Consider the following 18,677-nt stretch of genomic DNA (forward strand, 5'->3'; position numbering starts at 1 on the left):
CCCATAATTTCTCAGCACCTAGGACACCACAAACAAAATGGAGTTGTGGAAGGAAGAATAGAACACTAGAGGAAATGGCTAGAACTATGTTATGTGAAAGTAACCTCCCTAAGTACTTTTGGGGAGAAGCCATTAATACCTCTTGTCACATATTAAATAGAGTTCTATTGAGACCCATTATAAAGAAAACACCTTATGAACTGTGGAAAAACAGAAAACCAAAGGTTAATTATTTTCATGTTTTTGGATGTAGGTGTTTTGTGCATAATAATGGGAAAGATAATCTAGAGAAATTTGACCCTAAATCTGATGAAGGAATATTCTTAGGTTATTCTACAACTAGTAAAGCCTATAGAGTATTTAATAAAAGAACCTTAGTCATAGAAGAATCTATACATGTAGTATTTGATGACTCTAGTGACATCTCCTCTAGTAAGAAAGTTAATTTTGATGATGATGTTGAAATACTTGAGGAAAAGATAGATGAGATGGGATTACAAGATGATAATCAAAAGTTGATTGAAGGAGAATCATCAAGCCAAGAGGCTATTGTGGATCATGGGCTAACAAAAGCTTGGAGGTATGCTCACGGGCATCCTAAGGAACTCATTCTAGATGATCCATCTCAACCGGTTAGGACTAGAGCTTCGCTTAGAAATCTAAATAACCATCTAGCTTTTGTTTCACACTTTGAGCCCAAACATATAGAAGAAGCCGAAAATGATGTAAATTGGATAAATGCAATGCAAGAAGAACTAAACCAATTTACTAGAAACAAAGTGTGGGATCTAGTAGAGAGACCTTCTAAATATCCAATTATAGGTACAAAATGGATATATAAAAATAAGCTAGATGAAAATGGAATTGTTATAAGGAATAAGGCTAGACTAGTGGCAAAGGGTTATAATCAAGAAGAAGGCATAGATTTTGATGAAACCTTTGCTCCCGTAGCTAGACTTGAGGCTATTAGACTATTATTAGCATATGCATGCTCTAAGGATTTCAAACTATTTCAAATGGATGTAAAAAGTGCATTTTTAAATGGGTATATTAATGAGGAAGTGTATGTAGAACAACCTCCTGGTTTTGAAAATCATCAATACCCTAATCATGTGTATAAACTGAACAAAGCACTTTATGGATTAAAACAAGCACCTAGAGCATGGTATGAGAGACTTAGTAAATTCCTATTAGAACATGAATTCTCTAGGGGAAATGTAGACACAACATTATTTCTGAAAAAGCAAAATAAGGAGATGCTATTAGTACAGATTTATGTTGATGATATCATTTTCGGTGCTACTAACAATCGCCTCTGCGAAGAGTTTGCTGATTTGATGCAGAGTGAGTTTGAGATGAGCATGATGGGAGAGCTGAACTACTTCCTCGGGCTTCAAATCAAACAATCTGAAGGAGGCATCTTCATCAATCAAGCAAAATATGTCAAGGAGATGCTCAAGAAGTTTGATATGGAAGGAAACAAATCAATCAGCACCCCCATGAGCTCATCATGCAAATTAGATCAAGATGAATCAGGTAAATCTGTAGATCAAAAACTTTATAGAGGTATGATAGGATCTTTACTATATCTTACTGCAAGTAGACCTGATATTATGTTTAGTGTTTGCATGTGTGCTAGATATCAGGCTAATCCTAAAGAATCACATCTAGCTGCAGTTAAGAGAATTTTTAAATACTTAATAGGAACTAAGAACATAGGGCTGTGGTACTCTAAAGAATCTAGCCTAAACTTAATAGGGTACACAGATTCAGACTTCGCTGGATGTAAGCTTGATAGAAAAAGTACCAGCGGGTCGTGTCAGTTTCTAGGAGAAAACCTAATCTCATGGTTTAGCAAGAAACAAAACTCGGTTGCATTATCCACTGCAGAAGCTGAATATGTGGCAGCCGGGAGTTGTGCTCAAATCTTGTGGATTAAACAACAATTAGAAGATTATGGCATTAAACAAGATAAAATCCCCATTAATTGTGATAATACAAGTGCCATAAATCTAACTAAAAATCCAATTCAACATTCAAGAACTAAACACATTGAGATAAGACATCACTTCATAAGAGATCATGTATTGAATGGTGATGTGTCACTCCAATTTGTTTGTACTGATAATCAATTAGCAGATATTTTTACAACACCCCTAAGTGAAGAGAGGTTTAGCGTGCTTAGGAGGGGATTAGGAGTGATTGATCCATCCTAGTGAGAGTTTCCACTAGATTAATTGATTTTGATGATTAGAATACGGTTAAAATAGAGTTTACATTCAATGATCATCAAATCAGATCCCAATTAGGTGATTTTCCCTCATTTGGCACGGTTATAGCATGACTTTTAGGTGCATGCCAAGGTTAGAGACGACTCGAGTAAGTTTCAGAGCCGGCTCCTAAGGGGGAGTCGACTCGCGCATTTGCAGGAGTCGACTCGCAAAGATGGCAGCTGAGGGGGAGTCGACTCGCACATTGTCGGGAGTCGACTCGAAGTCTACAGGCGCATAAGGAGAGTCGACTCGCGCATATTCTGGAGTCGACTCGAGGTCGAGTCGACTCGCGACTCAGGGGAGTCGACTCGCAGTCGGGATCCGACTTTTTAACCCTAGGTTTGTCGTTTCGCAAACACTTTTCTTTCAAGCCGCCACTGTTCAAAAAGCCCTAGAGCCGACTCCTAGGTCTTCCCCGATCGTCTCCAACCTCTGTTCGGTCGATTTTTCACCGGTTCTTAGGATTTTCGTCCGTTCCTAGGTCGTCTCCGGTCCGTCCCGAGTCTCCTCCGTCGACCTTTCTCCGTCCTTTAGGTGTTTCTTCCCGTTTAGGTCAAGATGCCTCGTAAGACCATGGTTAGGAAGAGGTCCCGTCCCGAGGCCGGTCCCGAGCAGCGCTCCAAGGCGCGGCACGATCCCGCGAGGCAACCACCTCCGGCTCGTTCCCCGCCTAGGGCGGTTCCCGCGAGGCCATTGGCCGGGAAGGTCGTCTCCACCGGGAGGTATGTCGATTTCGACTTCCTCTCCCGGGAAGGGTTCACCATAGGTGATAGGCTTAGAGCCCAGGGCTTAGAGTTCTTCCTTACATTGGACCTCCCCACATATCCAGGGCTCGTTAGAGAGTTTTACGGTACCGTCCATCGGGGAGATGGGGGTATCGAGGGCACAGTAGCCGGTGTCCCTGTGTTTGTCACGGAGGATCTTATTGGCCACATCCTCCACCTTCCACTAGTAGGGGTGGCTCCCGCACACCCTGAGGATAGAGTTGAGGCCCTTACGGTCGTCTTAGGGCATCCACCTCAGTCCCCCCTAGACGAGGTATCTGCTAGCTCACTTCCTGTTGAAGTGAGAATCCTTTTGAGTATTCTGTCCAGGTCTGTCTTCCCTAAGACAGGAAGATTTGATTTTGTAAATGAGAGGGACCTAGCTATTATGTCTTATATTCTTCAGGACACCCCGGTCAACTTCCCCAAACTCATATATAGGTATATGTGTGAGCCCCTAGATAGACCTAGGCTCACCCTCCCATACGGCATGATTTTTACTCTTCTCTTTAGGGAGTACGAGATTCCCATTCCTGAGAGGGAACCCTCTCGTGCATTGCGATGGACAGATCGCTTGTGTACGGGGACCATGCACAGGATGGGGTTTCGGAAGAGAGAGGGGGTATGGGTTAGGAAGTCTACCCTCACCGCTCAGACCACCAGACCTTCACCCAGTCCTGAGCCCGATTCAGACTACCCAGACCTTCCAGACCATCCAGACCTTCCATCCACTCCTCCTGCTCCTACCACCTCCGCCGGACCTTCCTCCTCGGCACCACCCTCTATGGCGGTCCGGATTGATCCTGAGCAGCTCCGGGAGCTGCGACAGGAGATAGTCAGAGAGGTGAGGGGATGAGCTGCTTCGGGAGCTCCGAGGTGCGGTGCCTGCTCCCACTCCTGCACCCGTCTCTTCTCAGTTGGTCCCTTCCTTGACAGCCGTGACTGACATGACGGCTCATGTACGGAAAGAGATCTACAATGTCCGGAGTTTGGTCCAGGCCCAGTTCCACAGCATGAGTGAGGTCACGAGCTCCACTCGACAGATGCGAGAGGAGATAGGTCGTGACATGCACACCACCACCAAGGGGGCCGAGCGCTTGGCGAATGTACTCATCGACAAGCTGGACGCACTTCAGACATTGGTGACTGGGCTTCAGGCGTCGGTGACAGAGCTCTCCACTACACATAGCAGAGCCACCACGTCTATCATCACACAGCTTGGCCATGTCACCGATGCAGTCACCCTCCTCATGGAGCAGAGCCGATTGAGAGGAGGAGCACCATCCTCGAGAGGAGGAGCCACATCCTCGAGAGGAGGAGCCACATCCTCCAGAGGAGGAGATGCATCATCGAGAGGGGGAGATACATCCTCGAGGGAGGATCTTCATCCTCGAGGAGACCATAGATGTTCTTTTTGCTTTGTTTTGTATTGCTTTGCTTTACGTATTGTATGCTCAAATGTATTCACATTCATATCAATACAATGAGTAGACATCTTATCTTCATTTCTGTGCCATTTGATGATTGGTTGTGCCATTGATTGTGTGTGATTACCTCCTTTTTCGTATGATGACAAAAAGGGGGAGAAATATGTATACAATATGTAAAAGGGGAGAAATATGGATGAAATATGTAAAAGAAATCAATGGAAATCAATAACAAGACACACAAATTTGTTCTAAGTGGATTCGGTACCTCGAGGCTCATTATCTCTCTTTTGGGGCTCCTAATGGAGTAATCTCCAGAATCTATTCAAGGGATATTCGAAGATTAGCTGAATCCTACTCAAGAACAAATTGACAGATTTTCCCTCTAAAAACAAAAAAAAATTCAGTTCAAAAACTTCATAGCATTAAAAGGAAATTCAGAGAGTCAAAACATAGTTGAATGCATATGTTGAGGGGGAGAATCTGAATTTTAATCAAGCTAAATCATTAATGACATATAAGCCAAACAATTGATTGCATAATATGAAGGCTTATATAATTCCAAATGAAAGGGGGAGCTTTAACTTCGAAATTTGCTGTTTCACTCCTTTCAAACTTGGATAAATTAAATTATCAGACATTTGAATTCATTTATGGATTTTATTTCATTATTTATTGAGCAAGTCATTTTACATATACTCAAAGTTTTGTCATCATCAAAAAGGGGGAGATTGTGGAGTGATTGATTAAAACCCCATTTGATTTTGATGAGCTCAAAGCATTTGAGTATATCTTGTGATTACTAATGAATTCAATTGAGTGTTTCAGTGAAAATCCTGTCCAAGTATCTCTAGATTTGGTTCATAGTATTTTGGATAAGTTAAGAAGTCTGCTGAACCAAAGTCTGAGACTCGAGTCGACTCCCGAGTATCACGAGTCGACTCCAAGCGTATCAAGTTCACTGGCACGAGCTCGAGTCGACTCCAGACTAGTACGAGTCGACTCCGACTGAGAACAGAAAGAAGAACAGAAAGCCTCATCTCAGAACCTGTCAACGAGTCGACTCCTGAAGTGCGCGAGTCGACTCCAATGTTCAACGAGTCGACTCCAGGGTAGTAAGAGTCGACTCCAAGAGGTACACAAAGAAAAGTCAGAGAGCAATTTTCGAGTCTGAGATTCGAGTCGACTCCAGTGGAACGCGAGTCGACTCCGATGGTTGGCAAGTCGACTCCAGAGAAAGCAAGAGTCGACTCTCAGCGGTACACAAAGAAAAGGTCAGAGAGCATTTTATGGACTCTGAGATTCGAGTCGACTCCCGCAATACGCGAGTCGACTCCGAGACTGTGCGACCACCGACAGACAGAAAACCATGTTACTGCCTCTGAGATTTGAGTCGACTCCCAGACAGCTCGAGTCGACTCCAAGACAAGCTTCACGTCAAAAGGCAGAAGACCAACTTTCGGAAACTGAGAGCCGAGTCGACTCCAAGGAAGTTCGAGTCGACTCCAAGACTGGATGAGCCAAAAGACAGAGAATCGGGAGTTCGGGCTCTGAGATTCGAGTCGACTCCAAGGACAGTCGAGTCGACTCGAGTGGACAAAATTCAAAATTGGATCCACGGACTTCAGTGGATGAGCCGACTCCAAAATTGCCAGGTCAGCTCCAGAAGTTGGCGAGTCGACTCCGGGTCAAGACGAGTCGACTCCCAGTCGTGACGGCAACTTTAATTCAAATTTGGAACAGTTGCCGAGTCGACTCCGGAAAAGCTTGAGTCGACTCCCGCTACAGCCGAGTCGACTCCTGATCGCGCGAGTCGACTCCAACCCACCAACGGTCATATTGTCAGGCTGCGCAGAGTGTGCAGAACGGGCAGAAAAAACAGTGTAACGGCTAGTTTCCGTGGGGGTTGGCTTAAATAGCCACAGAAGACTGTAGCAAGGCAGAGAATAGTCATTCCACTCCAACTAATCAAGGATTCAAGCTCTGCAACGTGCTCTTCAACGAAAAAGGAAGATCTGCATTTACAGCTCCACCTACATCTTTCCAGCAATTAAAGCCTTCTCCTCCAGCATTCAAGTCGACTACACATTCGAGAGGAGACCGGAGTTCAAGAAGCCATTCCTCTACTTCAGCTTAAAAGCGTTTGAGGGCTTCTAAACTCCTCTTTTGATTATATTGTTTTACATCTGCTTTTGAGAAGCTTATTTTCCTTTCTTTCTATAACTTGTATTTACTTGGTTCAATCGGGGGATTGAATCAAGGGGACTAAGGTTGGTTGGTGAGCCAAGTTAAAAACCAACGTGTGTAAGGATTTGATTGTGAGCCCGGAAAAACAATCGGGGTTGGTTCTAGTCGGTGAGCCTGGGAAAACCGACCGAGTTCGTTGTGAGCTCGTAAAACAACAAGTTTGGTTATGAGCTTGCAAAACAACCGGCTGTAATCCAAAGGGGTTATAGTGAATTCCCAAGAGAGACTTGGGGAGTGGACGTAGGAGCAAGGGGTAGCTCCGAACTACTATAAAACTCTGTGTTTGCATTGGATTGTCTCTTCTCTTCTTCCTCTCACATCACTCACAGCACTTAGCATTAATTAAATAACTTGCAATAGTTTTTAATTAATCATCCATAACGTTTTAATTATCCAAATTAATTTAAAACCCAATTCACCCCCCCCCCTCTTGGGTTGTCTATCTGGGCAACACCAGTAAATAAACCACCAAGAAAGAGTATCCTTCAAACTAATAATGAGTCTATGGATCCTTTATATGCTAAAATTGTATGTGTAAAAGTAGATTACAGGATCAAGCATATAGAAAATAAGAAAGTAGATACTAAGAAATGACTCTAGAAGAAAGAACATAATTGAGAACAAGAAAAATGATTATCAAAAGTTAGGTGAGCTAGAAATGAAGAAAGAAAATGTAGATCTCTGAATCAAGAGCAGGAAAAAAGCCCAGTGACATACCAAACAAGGTTCAAGAAGACTCATTCAATAACTAGAAGGGGTATAAGCCGTAGAGATCTGAAGATAGCATCATGACAGGCCAACAGGTATTTAACCAGGGGAATTTAGCACTAGAAGGGACCAAAAACAAGAATTACGATTAATACCCTGAGAAAACATGATGACTACTAATATGGATTGTGGATGCAAAAGAAACCAAAGGTACAAATGCCTGTTAAGTTTTGGTGGTGAATCAAGATCCACTGAAAAGTGAAGTAACTTGGATTAATTTAAACAAGATCAGACTATAGAAACAGATTATGGAAAGAACTAATAAATTTTTGGTGAATAACTCAAAAAGACCTTATCAGAAACTAATCATATGCTAAATAGCCTACATATGAGTTCAGCCAACAAACCTTCTGGAAGACAACCAGAAGAAATTCATTAGATACTAGTGGCGCTCTTGATACTAGGCAAGGAACAGGGCTACGTAAAGATAACAATGACAACTCAATCAGCAGCCAAGATGGATTTCCAAATATCTGTAGATCTGAATTTTTTTTCCAGAGATATTGGAACAATAGTATCAAGACTCTAATACTACAAAATTGAGAAGCAAGTCTCAAAATCAACATAACTTTGACTTAAATCATGGAGTCAAACAATATTTAATCAGAAAAGTCACCATTGATATAGGAAACAACCAAAAAAGGTTGTATGCGTGTCCACATACAAAATGAATATAAAAAGTATAGTCACAAACACAATAAACATACTAAAATTAAGGACTACCAGATTCTACCATGACTTTCAAGTTTCAACAATTCCAACACATGGACCTCAAGTTACAACATGTTTCTACATGTCACCAGAGTGCCAAAAAAAAAACAAAAGAACACTTATCATACTTGTGTTTTTATATGCTTACAAATGATTAGGGTAATCGGTGGTAGTGAAATTTCATTGTAGTTTGAAAACCTCTAGCAAGATTCTATAAAGAATGGAAAGACTTAAACCTGCTATTGGGGCTATAGTAATTAAAACAAATGTATACCCCTGAGGGGTATTCTGCTATAACTTATAAATTTGTTTAAGATCCTTCACTAATAAATATGATACACCATAAATTGAGAATGCTGGGTAGCATAATATATCATATCCAGAAACATACTATAAGGTGTTATTTTGGACACTTGGTTGAAGTGCTGAGGAGACAAACCTTCGGGATTGCTGCAAACAAGAGAGATCTTAACTTGAGAAGAATAATATTTCCTGCCTGCATAAGAATTTCAACTTTGGCAATTGCATCTTGCAAAGTCAAAAGTTGCTCAACTGCATTCTTAGTAGGGGGAGATTTGATCTGAAAAGCCCCCAGTGGTTTCCTTTTGCTGCAGTATTTGTGCCAAAGCATAAGAACGGCGAGAGATAAGAAAATGCAAGGCAATATGTACCTGACCCAATCCCTAGAAGTCACAATATTATGTTGTCAAACATAACAGACAAAAATGAAATAATAAGGTATAACATATAGGATAGATGTACTGATCGAGTATAATGGATTGAGGGGCCATATATAATAGCAAAACATTAGTTAAATTAGAAAGGTTCTAAAAACCGGCACTGAAAACTGGCACAATACCAATATGGACACACGGTGCAGGACTGCATCCCATATTGACACACCATGCACCGGTGTCAATTTTCTGCCAGAACGGTACAGACCACTTGTACCGCCTTGTTCCAGCAGTTGTTGAAACCTTGAAAAGAATATTACCTGTAAGCAAGATAAAGAATCAAAACCAAGAAGAATGTTGATCTAAAAGGATCTTCCCATGTGGCTAGAAAGTGAAGCCATTTGCCAGATTCGACAACTGGGTAAAGTAGTTCCTGCAACATGATATACAAGATTCACCTCATCTGGATATAAAACTGGGGAAAAAAGAATCTGTTATATTTTAACCTACTATAATGTTTCATATAATTTAGGAGAAATAGTCAGAAAAATTCAATAGCATAGTGAAGCCACTAACAGCCCAAGATCAACTTATTTGTACTGTACATAAAAAGACAGTTTTGAAATGAAAACAATATTCCTTCTTGATTCTATCCATCATTTTTTTATACCAGAATACACTTTCATATTGATTGGTAGTTATCCGAATTTCATGCCCACATCAACTATCATGTGCACAGTCTCTCCTTTCCCAATTATATTGGATCGCTTTCATAAAACTCCCAAACAAATTGGACTCTGAATCTTTTTTTTTAATTACACTCTCAATTAGATTGGACTCTGATTAGACTTCTAAACACTTTGGACTCTATGGCTTGCTCTCTCTTTGCTTTTCGCTCAGACATGTATTGCACACGCCAAATTGCTACTACCACAAATATATTATGAGTTCAGTGTATAACATACATAGATAATACAACTATATACAATGTGCACATCTAATTGCTCGTAAAAACCCAAGATGTACTCACAAGGAAATATATGTATGAAGTGGAGAGATTGAGGATATAGTTAATTGATTAGAGTTGGGTGGATAAAGTGGAAAGGTGCCTCTTTGGTGTATGTGGTTGAAACATACCTTAGCAACTTAAAGGAAAATTTAATAGAACAATAAGGCCTGCATTGCTGGTATGATGGCTGATTTATTGATTCTAAAGTCTCCCTCCGCCAATGTAAATATTAATTGAATGAACCATCCGATTGGAGCTGAACTTAGTGTTTTTAGTTTGGACCTGGTCTTGTTTTTGCTTGTCGAGTTTTTTCTAAGTCATATTCGAAGTTAGAGAGCCTACGATTTACAGAGTATAATGGCTTTCGTATTCCTATTGAAAGGATCATTATAATGTAATATGGGGTTGAGTTTCCTTTAGACAAACAGAAATTTGTTCAATAAAGCAACTTGCTGAAATTATTATTAATATGTTATTGATTCCGATATCCATCAATTGGGGTGTTGACTGATGATTTTCCATTAAACTAATCTTAGCAGTTGCTATTCCACCAAAGATCATCCTAAGACTAGGGAGGTGACTCCCAGTTCATCAAGAGCGGAGCAGTTTGTTTTTTTAAATATATCTCATATTATCTAGGAAAATTATTTCTCAATGTTTTTTTCAAGATCATCTTTCATAGAAGATATTACTCATCTTCAAGATATGTTGCAATTAATGAGATATGCTCTTGTGAAAGAAGTTACATGCTGGAGTATAGAGTACTTCTACTATATTCTAACCATACTATTTTAGATTGTTTTTACCGATAAACACATTATAAGCATCTAAACCATGAACCATGGTCGGCAAAACCATCCCGAGCTATACAGGCAGCGGATCGAGACGGTTCCGTCATCGAAACCGAGACCCCATCCCCAAAGGGGGAGAAAAAGGAAACAGAGAGAGAAAGACAGAGGAGAGAGGGAGAGAGAGAGAGGAAGGAAGAGAGAGGCTGCCGGCGGAGGCCGGGGAGCCTCCGTGAGGAGGAGGCGGAGACCGGGGAGACGCGGACGCAGGGCTCCGCTCCGGTCCACTGTTTTGCTTGAAACAAGGGCCCGGAGGTGAGCACTTTTATTTTTGCGGATTTTAAGTTGAGTTGACAAACCCATTGCCAACTTTACTTAAGTTTTTTTATTTAAAAAGAGCCCCGACAATGGATTTGCCGTCTTCAACTTAAAATTGGCAAAAATAAAAGGAGCCCTCTACGGGCCCTGTTTCAAACGAAATAGGGGATTAGAGACGGAGCCCTGCCTCCGCGTCCCCCAGCCTCCGCCTCCTCCACACGGAGGCTCTCCGGCCTCCACCGGCCAACCTCTCTCTTCCTTCCTCTCCCTCTCCATCCCTCTCCCACTCTCTCTTTTTCTCTCTCCCATTCTCCCTCTCCCCTGCCTCTACTGTGTTAGTACTGAGCCGGCACGGCACAACGCGAGGCCGTACCGTCGGACAATCAGTACGAAGCCCAGTACCAGCACAACGACGTTGCCATGAATTTAATTCCACTAAAATTTGTTAGTGCCTTAAAGTCTAGTTGGTTGCAAGTAAAATATTTGTTTTTCTTAAAATACAAGTCTATTATCTGCTTCGTTTGGTAGAAAATAAAAAACCAACAAAAGATTTTTTATATTATCTGAGCCAAGGTTCATCGTGTAGGTACCGGACCCCATACCAGTGTCACACTAACACAGTGTTGATACGGTACGGTACGGTACGGAGTTTTTTTTAGCGTAGCAAGTATTGGTACGTCATCCGTACCCAGTACCGTTACCGAACTGGTACGGTACCGTTTGCCCCGTACCACCCGGTTCAAGCCGGTACGGCATCCCTTGATCTAAACTTTTGGACTTTTTATTTTTATCAAGAACATCAGGAAGACAATAATTGAACTCAGAAGCCCTCTTGGAAAAGTAAAATCAGGGTCATGTAATTGCTCCTAGTTATACTGCAGTCAACCAATGTCTGTTTCCTTTAAGAACATTGTCCTTCTACTTCATTTTTACCAAAACATGGATAATAACCTAAAATTCCAGCAACCATAGATTTAGTCCCTTTCCTAAAACCTAATAGGTCCTCTTCCATAGCTTTCTTATATCAATAATACAACTACAAGTAAAACTTGGGATGAGTTTAGGCCATGCTGCTTTTCAGATATATTATTTTTTAGAGAGAAATTGCATTTTAAAAATGCCTTGGTTCGCTCGATCATAGATTCATTAATTTGTCAATTTCCATGCATTTTTGTAGCAATTCAATACTTTAACCTCCGGAATCATGTTTGGTGCAGAAAACGAAGAAAAAATCCTATTATTTTCAAGCATTTTTTAATTCTAGATTAGTTAAACTAATTGCAACAAATAATTGGTGAGTGTCGAGTTCTCTTTTGGGTTAAAAGGATCATATCAGCTTAAATGATGTAAGTTCATGTGGCAACTCAAAAAAAAATAGCATAGACCCGTACCATGTATCCAAGAGTGAATGTATAATATGATTAACAAACTCTGAAACAATGTCCCATGGCAACATTTAGGAATTAGACATGCAAAATTTGTAATTGTGAACTAAACTTTGTAACATAAAGCCTTTACCCAACCATGGGGACAGTTAAAAGTTAGCTTATCTTACACAAGTCATCACAAGGGATCAAAAAGAAAAAGCTGATAAACTGATAATATCTAACTTCCAAGCTAATTCATGGAAAAATGCAACGAAGGCAACACAAATCCACAATCAGGAAAAAATCTATATATCCACTTTCTCTACTGTTCAACAAAATAATACCAATATACTAGTCTATCTCTAACATGTTCCAAAGTAATTCAAAGTGATCATAAGTTTCTTTCTTGCCATAATAAGAATTCTGCTTATGCAATAAATACTCAAAAACCCAGCTGCTAAAGCAAATTTATCTCATGCTCCTATCAACATATAAAGATTATAGTGAACACATTTAGTTTGACTGACTCATGTGATATAAAACTCCATGTGCATCAGGAACTAATAAAAATCTAGTCCCTCACATGTAACGTGGGCTTGCATTCTTAGATAAGTTATAGTAGTATGTGCAGTCTTCCTCCAACATGTTCAACAGTAAGTCAAAACCATCATAAGGTTATTTCCTCTCCATGATAAAAATTTACTAAAGAAATGAATATTCAAAATAGCTAGCTGCTAATTGCAAAATATATATTTCTCTCTGTCAAGATAGAAGATTACAGTTCCATATATTTAGACCAACAGATGATTACTACAGAAGATTCCCAATACATCAAAAATGAATTAAAATCTATCATGAATTGACCTTCCTCTGGTTCAAAGTGAGCTTATTTTCACCAAAAATAAGTATCTCCCCTTTCCTTTCATAGAAACAGCAAGAAAGATCATAAATTCTACATTGAAGCAAGAAATATAAAACAACCTATTGCAAGGGAGGAAACCATCGAAAAACATTCTTACAACTCAAAATCTTACTTTTGTATCAGTAATTCTTTTTACCATCTAGAACAATGACTGTGAAAGTTGACTTTAGACAGCGCAATTTGTTGGTCCCGATTTTCTTGATATGGTAAAGTTGTGAAATATAAAATAGTAAGCATATCTGCTACATCTAAGATATGGGTTTGAAGGCACTTTTTATTATTCTACTCAAAACTTATGTTGAAAATTTTCCAACCTCCAAGTTCAGTCATTCCTTTTTCAACGCAGAAACTGAAACAGAAAACATAACACTATGGTTATATAATACCTGCATCACAGCTATGTTTCTATCAATCCCTTCCACTTTCACCTGATCCACTGTTGCACATGCTGCCTCAGCTCTTTCAGAGTAACAAAACGACTCTTTTACAGCCATCTCTAAAGGACTTGTTGCACCAATGCAGACATCGGCAACAAGGAAATCTCTTTCGTTAATCATATAATTCCTTTTCAGTAACCCCATTTTAGAAAGTGTATATGATGAAGATGGTAAAGGAAGAGCCCGCAACTTTTTATCAGATGAAGAATCACTAGCAAAATGGCTCTGGCATCCAGTATGCAGCAGTTCCAGGTGATTATATAGAGCATCCAAGATAATGTCACCTTTTGGTAATTTTTCAGCTAAGTTAAAAGCAAGTGTCATCTTAAAGTGATGGGGAGTAATATGGAAACCTTCTTTCACAGCACGGTATCTGAAGATGCCTAGAGCGGCCATTGAAAGAACTTCTCCCTGTTGAATTTCTTCAAGATTGAACTTTCTGATGAATCTATGCACCTGTAAGACTTCTTGAATTATTGCCAACCAGTAATCTCTGCGTGAATGACCTTTAAATTCAGGAAACTCAAAATAAACAGGCTCTGCTCTGCAATAGAGTGCATGCAAATTTTGTTTCCAATTAGCATAAGTTAAATGAATCCGATGTCAGAATAAAAAATCAATGTAAATGAAGAACCTACAGAGAGGTTGACTTATACATCACAGCCTTATCAAAGAGGCGAGCACCCAATGGTCCAGTCAATTCACGCTTTACAACCTGCTTTAAATCTGCTGCTAAATCATATCTGAGAGCTTTGTCATACGAACCCACTCCTAAGGACTCAAAGTAAAGAGCATGGGTGGTAATGGTCAACCGTCCTGCCAAAATTAAAAAGAAAAAAATAAAGAAAGAAAGAATGTTCCTAACAGGCTTTTGGAAACGAATATAGTTGTCAGAACAAAGAAAATGAAAAGGGAAGTCACTTAACCTGGCCATGCAGATATTCCTACGTGTTGCAGAACAGATTGAGTGGGCATAACACCATCAACATCTAAGATCATTTCTCCATCAGAAAGGTGAAGGCTTGAAGCAAGTGGCGACCATATTATGCATTTTGCAGATTTGAGCACCCTATGATAAAAGCATACATGTTGGAGGTTATGTGCCAGAGCCTCAAAGTCCTGACATCGATATTCTATCTTTTTTTAAAAAAAAAAAAAAGGAAAGAGAAAGAAAGTGTTCCCATGCCTTTTGCAGCAGTTCAGGGAACAAAAAGGTACTGAAAGAAAGACTAATCACAAGCAAACTTTATACTCCTTATAACTGGTATATACACATTTACATATAAAAACAAAATCTCAAAGATTGCATAAGAATGGTAATGCTGACAATAAATGAATGAATATTCATAAAGGACCAACTTTTATGGCATCAGTTCTGGTGATTGTTTTTTTCTTAACATAATCATTAGAAACCCATGTATATAAAAACAAAATCTCAAAAATTGCATAAGAATGGTAATGCTGACAATAACTGAATAAATATTCATAAAGTACCAACTTTTATGGCATCAGTTCTGGTGATTGTTTTTTTCTTAACATAATCATTAGAAACCCATGTGGCACCGGCTCCCAATGATGTATCCTGGACTACTGGGTGTTGCAAAGTTAGATAAGGCTAAGAATGAGAGAGGTTGAAGGGATCTAGGAGGCTGTTGATCCTCCAAGCACTATATTTTTCCAAGATCCTAGATACCAGAATCCCTCTAGAGAGTTCATTTCCAGTATTCCAAAATTCTCAAGATTCGGGGATCACAACCTCCTCTTAGTCCCTCTGACTTCTTCATCCATCCACCACCTCTCTTCTTCATCCCTTCCTGCCTGATGTGGAGATATCAGACACACCTGGTGTTTGGACATCATGTGTGCACAGATTCTTAAACAGAATATCCAGGAAGACATGGAAAAAGAAAACGAAAAAGAAAGGTGAAGGATATCAAAACACTTGCCACATAAAAAAGATGCCAAGACATGATTGCCTTAATGGGCAAATTTTACTTTCTGAAACAAGACCTTGGCCAAGATCTTGATATCAACTCATAAAGATTTAATGTCAGGTTGACTACATCTCGAAAAAAAGTGGTCCAAAAGTTTGTTTTGCTTACACAGGTTCTAACAGTAATTAGTAGCATACCTATTCCAGACTCTCGTGATTGAAAAGCTTCTAGATTTCCCAAAACCAAGTACAACAATGTTCAACTCCTTTTCATCAACGATGTTCAGAAAAACAAGAAAAAAAGAAACAAATCAAAGGTATTAAACCTGAATTATTCATAACTGCCTCTGTAAAAAATCTCAAAACATCACTGAGCAGTTTCCTGCATGTGCTAAGATTAGATGTTCTAAAAAGATATAATCTGATAAAGGAATGAAGGTTACTCCATGGCACACAAACTCGGTTCTCATGTAACTGAATCCTCATAGGTTTTAGCAGCCACTTGTAATGGACAAAACCTCACCCAAACTAGAAAAGAAACAGATCTACAAGTTAGTTAAACTCTTCCTATTTTCTACATAGCATGAAAGCACAGAGCATCTTTACAAGCTGAAAGAGTAAGCTGAAGAATATGACAAGATGCACATCTCTCTTTTGGTTCTATATACCAATTTTCTGGCAATATTATCTTCTTTTTCACCTAATTCTCCATGCAAATGTTGAAATGTTGACCTAGAGTCCCATTTTAGTCCAACAAGCTCGAGATTATAGTAAGAACAGCTTTATTGAGAATTTAAGATGATTGTAAAAATGCTTGCTTGCAGCCAACCATGTTACTTTGAAATGTCAAATTATGAGATGACCTCAGAAAAAGAGAAAAGGCATCAGTATATTTTCAAGAATCTAGCTTTCTTTTTAAAAATGATATTTTGCTCCTGTCGATGAAGAAATTCAAGTGTTTTATAGGTGACATCACAAAACACTGAGCACTGATGAACACATTGCTTACTCTTTTATAAAGCATACATGCAAAATATGAAGGACTCCTAAACCTTAATAGCAGGTACGAAATTGAAAGGATATGATCATTTCACAACATATTCAGAAATGGAACTTTAGTAGTGGGTAAACACATGCAAAAGAATAGATGAGTTTGGAATAGAGTCCTTGAATCAGGAAATCAGATCATACTTGTCTAGGCTTTTGAGGTACTTGTCATAGATGAGAAAATGGAGCTGACCACTTGATGAGATTGTAAGTGCATCACAGAGGTTGTGAACAGTGATCAAATCAGCTATTGCAGGACAAGCAGAAGCTATTCGGGCAAAAGCTTCTAGTCCAACAGTTTTCTTGTCATCGACCTGGACAACCAATGAAAATGATAGAATTGACACCTATGCATAACTAAAATGTGACACAGTAATTACAATAAATGAATCAGTACAAAAAAAACTAACCTGAACAGCTATGCATGTAGAATTTGTATAAAAGAGCGATGCCCCATCCTCATCCTCAACTTCTAAATGGTTACAAGAAGTGGTTCCCTAATGCAACAAATATGTGCCACAATAACAAAAGTAAAATTCTCATGACCTTGAATCTATATAATAAAAGACCAGGGTGAAATCTAGGAAGTAGTATGGGCGATATAATTTCATTAGCAAATAGTAACATGATTTTTTTATGGAACATCAAATTAAAATCTATATGGAAAAAGGGCATTAAATAATATCAGAACTTCTTACAAATATCCACTTCTAAAAATTGTAGGTGTCTCACTTTTGATAAAGATTTATTTCCTTCACCAGGGGCTTCCCAAGCAAGCATCATGTCATATGTTAAGCGATGAAAATCTTTATCAGCCAAATATTCTGGACGATCAGTCAACACTTGAAGAGCTTTATAACAGCAGTACTCTAATAAATGTCTTGCATACACGGTGGGTTGCTTGACCTCAGCAGGCAACTCAGTCTCAAAACACTGCTGCAACTTCTCTGTTGAGAGGAGAAGAATCCTGTAAACCAAACAATTACTAACTCCTGGTCGCATCAAGCATTTTAAAAGTGATAGAAGTGGGACAAGAAAAGTAATAGGATTTGATACATCCACAATCCACAGAATAAACAATACTGAAAAGTGTGGAGAAAAACATCCATAAGAATTGGTGTCTAAAACTCAGTAATCGAATATCTTGTTTGTGGGTTCAAAGGATTCAACTCCCAGAAGTTAGACCATTGTTTTGCAAGGGGACATATGATTCCAGTGACAAACATGAGAATTTGCACCACCTACCATAGAATTTGGGAGATAATGAAACTAAACACTTAAGATAACATATATATCCAACAGGTTTAAAGACGTGGTCGGTACTGATCTATCCTAAATGTCCCAGATCAGGCCAGGACAGACCTATGAGCGATCAAATATTGGGACATGTCCAAGACTCTGATACTTATAAGACCAGGTAATCCCAGATGGTATTGGCTGGCATAGATTGCCTTGGTGAACAGGACCAGCCGGTACCAGGTAGGACGAGACTTCAGGCATTCCACATTTGGAGCCTCTACTTGAGCTTTTAGCCTTAAGAGGACTTCAGCCTTCTGCACGGGCTCCCATCTCCTGCAGTGAGTCTTAGCCCCAAGTAAACACCTTGTACTAGTACATCTCTAACACAAAACATAGCAGAGGAATGAATAAGGGAGGAAGAAGGGGAGAGAGCACAAGTCATGGGCACCATAATCCCAATATTGAATTGATGCCATTACCAATATTAGCACCATAAATCCTCTCATCGCCACAAAGTGCCTACTTTAATCCTAAATTATGACAAACAAATCTAAAGGACTTCTAAACAATCATTAAAAAGAATAAACTACCGAAATAACAGAGAAAATTTTTAAAAAATAAAAATAAAAAATCAGTGTCCCGGTGAATTACTGGGATTCCAACCCATCCCAAGCGTAGGAACTATACTGAGACCCAGTCCTAGACCAATATTTGGTCTTGGGTCAGGATTTAAAACCTTGGTGCAACAAATTC

At 39.5% G+C, this 18,677-nt stretch overlaps 1 protein-coding gene across 2 annotated transcripts in view; it reads right to left on the minus strand.

Moving 5' to 3' along the window:
* Positions 1-18,677, minus strand: part of LOC103714805 — a 28,358-nt gene that overhangs the window by 7,889 nt on the left and 1,792 nt on the right. Inside the window, exons 2-9 of one of the 2 annotated variants that reach the window (XM_039116904.1) lie at positions 17,418-17,652; positions 17,096-17,182; positions 16,830-16,999; positions 14,632-14,774; positions 14,344-14,521; positions 13,655-14,249; positions 9,185-9,297; positions 8,630-8,798 (exon numbers count right to left, since the gene is read on the minus strand). In XM_039116904.1, the coding sequence (XP_038972832.1) occupies positions 8,630-8,798; positions 9,185-9,297; positions 13,655-14,249; positions 14,344-14,521; positions 14,632-14,774; positions 16,830-16,999; positions 17,096-17,182; positions 17,418-17,652 (1,690 nt within the window). Of the gene's footprint in view, positions 1-8,629; positions 8,874-9,184; positions 9,298-13,654; positions 14,250-14,343; positions 14,522-14,631; positions 14,775-16,829; positions 17,000-17,095; positions 17,183-17,417; positions 17,653-18,677 lie in introns of both variants that reach the window. The other variant, XM_039116903.1, reaches the window with a different exon arrangement.

The sequence above is a fragment of the Phoenix dactylifera genome, unplaced genomic scaffold (genome assembly GCF_009389715.1).
Source record: "Phoenix dactylifera cultivar Barhee BC4 unplaced genomic scaffold, palm_55x_up_171113_PBpolish2nd_filt_p 000144F, whole genome shotgun sequence".
Taxonomy (NCBI): domain Eukaryota; kingdom Viridiplantae; phylum Streptophyta; class Magnoliopsida; order Arecales; family Arecaceae; genus Phoenix; species Phoenix dactylifera.